The sequence below is a fragment of the Leucopleurus acutus genome (assembly GCF_964270905.1).
Source record: "Leucopleurus acutus genome assembly, chromosome: 5".
Classification (NCBI taxonomy): Eukaryota; Metazoa; Chordata; class Mammalia; order Artiodactyla; family Delphinidae; genus Leucopleurus; species Leucopleurus acutus.
In genome coordinates this window covers 110,742,938-110,746,991 of record NC_139147.1, presented here as the reverse complement: position 1 = coordinate 110,746,991, position 4,054 = coordinate 110,742,938, and the positions used below count along the sequence as shown (strand labels likewise).

The 4,054-nt window shown below is 35.8% G+C and overlaps 1 protein-coding gene across 1 annotated transcript; it reads right to left on the bottom strand.

Moving 5' to 3' along the window:
* Window positions 1-2,260: 2,260 nt before the first annotated feature.
* LOC309962091 (SIN3-HDAC complex-associated factor-like) lies at window positions 2,261-3,192 on the bottom strand. Its single transcript, XM_082839671.1, is given in 3 exon segments — window positions 2,261-2,946; window positions 2,948-2,982; window positions 2,985-3,192. Coding segments are annotated over 3 exon segments (663 nt in total). The 5' UTR covers window positions 3,157-3,192; the 3' UTR covers window positions 2,261-2,490.
* Between the last annotated feature and the right edge of the window lie 862 nt (window positions 3,193-4,054).

The window sequence follows — 4,054 nt, the reverse complement described above, 5'->3', positions numbered from 1 at the left end:
TGGATTCCATATCTCTTAAGTGAGCTTGGTTGCCTAAAAATATTAAGAAGCCACATGATAATGATATAGTCAGCTGTATAAGACATCTCAAATTTGTGATTAATTCTCTGTAATAGAATTTATAAGCAATAAGGTAAATTTACAAAGAAATGGTAGAAGAATCTGAGAAGAGATGTTGAGAAAAGGAACGATATCATAGCTAAGAAGACTCACAAATCATGGAATTGTCCTGTCAATGCTTCAAATTCTAAAGGTAGCTTCAACAACAACAACATCAATCATGTAATGATTATTTATTATCTGTCAGTCACTATTAACTGCCCTACTTACTTACTGTATTTAATTTTCACAGAGGCCCAGAAGTTAGTAGGTACTCTCCCATTGCAGGTAAGAATAAAGTCTCAGAGAGATTAATTACTATGTGCTGAATCACTTAACTAATTAGTAGTGGAACAGAAATTAACAATCACATCTCTTTGAGTGGAAGGTTCACGGTCTTTCCATTAACACTACACGACCTGGAAATTGCCTTAAGAGGGTAAAAATGTACTTATTTTTTTTTTCTAGTAAGACTAAATTTATTCAATACCCTAGTAAAAGTTTTGATTATAAGTATCCAACAGTATAAAAAGTACAAAACAGATTTGTAGATTTCTAATATATTAATACAAAGTGCATGACTACATACAGTACATCCTACAGGCAAAGAGAGGTGGAAGGGGAAAAAGAAGACTGTGGTTGAGGTCTAGTAATAAATAAATAAATACAGAAGTAGAGATGATCCATATTATAGTATATTCTACCACCAATACTGCAGCCAAAATGTACAAAAAAAAAAAAAGAGAAAAAAAAACATTTCAAAATAACTCAGGAGGAAGATGATAATGGCTGGGATTCTTGTAATACACCTCAAAGTCTGTGGGAGAGCTGACCCAACTCACTATGTAGTCTGTGCATATGGTGGCTTGTAGTTTTTTCCAAAGGAAGAAATATAAAATTTTAAGTTTAGATTAAGAACTATAAGGTACCCATAAAAATTGGCTCACTCCGTCTTGTTATTTATACTATCCAATCTTTAAAATCCAGTTTTAAAAATAAGCACTGAGTCATGTTATTACAAGGTAGGCAAATGATCCTCCCGCATTATGAACAGTCTGAACTGGTGATATATTCTTCCTGAACTTTTAGAAAAGAGGCAATAGATAGTACTTTGGTTTGGGTTCAAGTAAAAGGCTTTTAATGAAGGTTTTACAACTGAAGAGCTCCACATTTAGGATGTATCATCTAACACCTCAATGTTCAGGAAGCCTGACTAAAAGAAACCAAACCAAAACCAACCCACTCAGCATTAACACACACCTCTTTTCTTTTAGTAGAATTTTACTTTAATATAGAATGAAAAACAAAAAACAAAAACCCAAAACCCAAAACCCTAATAGGTTAAAACAAGTCAAACAACCATCCTACACAGATAAAACCTTCACAAAGGTCAACCGAAGTAATCCAGAGCTAAAACTGAATTGTGCAGATTTTCATTGAAGTCACCAGTCATGTAACATAAACAAATTATTTACACACTTGCAAGCCCTCTAAGAAATGTACCCCAAGAAGCATTAACCTTTGTTTTTTTCATGTGCCATCCTGAAGACTTGCACATTTTATTTTTCAGATAATTTAACATTTTAATAGAGTGCATTCTCTACCAAGGGGTAATAATGCTTTGGTACTATTCATATAGGATTGCCTATCCTAAAGATTTGACATTTCCCCAAGAGGAACTTTGATTCTGCTTTAGAAGTTTCATATAAATTAAAAACTTTATCAAATATCAATATGGAGGGAGGTGACACAGGATGCAACATATACAGTCAAGTTACCTCTGTATATTTAGAAATTACTCCAAGATATTCGCACTAAAGAGCTTAGTCTGTCCCGCTTAATATTCAGTAGTACAGGTTTGAATCATCAGAACCTTGGCAACACCTTAATATTTCAAAGTTATTAACAACTACCTCTAGAGGCAAGTCTGTGTTTACTGAGTTATGACAAATTTATTATAACGAAGGAAAACAAGTGTAGCCAGCCATCTTAAAAAATGCCCCAACCACTGCTTCTCAATATAGAAAGACTAAAACTACATACGTTTATCATACAACAAATCCCATCTTTGTCCCCTGAAATTCCCCTAATTTCATTCATTAGAAGGGGATTTTTAAAAAAAGCCTTAAAGAGCACTTTACAGCAGCATTCAGCTTTCCTATGAAATACTCAGCATCTTAAATATTATGTACACTTCTTTTTTTCCTTTTAGTAAGCTAGATACTGGCTTCAGACTTTGTGGAACTGGAGGGAAAACAACCCACTCAAAACTATTCTAGAAATCATCTTTTGGCAGAATAACAGGTATCCAAGTTAAAAATAGGAGGGTCATTTTGTTGGTGTTTTCCAAAATTTAACTCATTTTTTGTTCCCCTTCTACATCAGCCTCAGTCACCACTCCTGAGTGGAGATGGGCAGAGGCTCTGGCCCCTGAGCCTCCGGCTTCTCAGCAGCTGCTTTCTTATTGCTGCAGCAAGGCTTGAATAGATGTGTGTCGATGAGGACTTCCCCAAAACGGCCTTTATAGATGATGCCACAGCATATTTTCTGTCTTTTCCAGTATGTGAGATCTAAAAAGGAAAACACGGGCGTTCTGTTAGAGCCAGAAGCCATCTCTGTATCTGAGCCATCATCTGACTGGTTACTATAACAAGGAGATTGAGCTGGAGAGGCACTTGAGGTGGTACTGTGAGCATCAGAATTGTGACGTTTAAATTCCTTCTGCAGTTTACTGATCTGGTTGCTTTTTATCCTGTTTCCAGATAGAGTTTTCACTTTCTTTGGTTTCAGGGTAGTCTTTAGACTGGGTCCTGCCCTTGCATCTACCACATGATTCCAGTTTTTTTTTTGATCCTGCTGGCAATTTGTTCCATCTTTTCACAGCAGGACACAGGCATTACAGATGTCTCCTGAACGAGTCTCATGTAACCCAAAACAGCTCTGGAAGTCCTTTTCATAGCGTTTACTGTCAGTGAATCGAGAACTGGAGGATTTAGCTCTGCAAATACAGCAGCCCTCTATACTTCGGTACATCTTTGGCTTGTGAAAACCAAACATCTTTTCTTCTGGGCAAGAGTCTGCCAAAAGCAGACGTTCCACGTGCAATAACGTTCCCGAGGTGCGGAGTGCACGCCAAGCCAAGCCCACCTCCCAATCGCTCCCTCCTCCTCAACTGCCTTCAAAATGTACTTCTTTTTAATTAACTAACCCCATCTCCTTTTCCTTTTTACTTTATGGTGCATTAAAATAAAATCTAGACTCACAGACTTAGAGAATGAACTTACGGTTACCGGGGAAGAAGGGTGGGAGGGGGAGGGATAGTTAGGGAGTTTGGGATCGACATCTACACACTGCTGTATTTAAAATGGATAACCAAAAAGGACCTACTGTATAGCACAGGGAACTCTGCTCAATATTATGTAACAACCTAAATGGGAAAAGAATTTGAAAAAGAATAGATACATGTATATGTATAACTGAATCACTTTGCTGTACACCTGAAACTAACACAACGTTGTTAATCACCTATACTCCAATATAAAATAAAAAGTTAAAAAAAAATAAAATCTAGTTTCTGATATTTATCTCACTACTTGTTAGATACTAGTATAACATGACTAGCCTTCAAAATAAATAATTTCTTTTTTTTTGCTATAATGTGTGTGTTGCTAGCAGTCAAAGAAAACATCTATTTTAATATTATATGCACATTGCTTGAGACATTATTAACTAAATTAATACATTCACACTTATCCTATGAATGTTTTCAGACCACAATGAATAACGTGCTTTTCAAATATAATACAGCAAGCTATAAAATAGGGCATAATTATATTGAGTGAGTTATGGTGTTTAAAATCAGGATCCGCCACAGTGTCAAATAGTAAAAAGGAATGAAGCCATGTATAAAAATCATTTATCCTTTATAAATCTGGTGAAAGAGTAATGTGAGGTC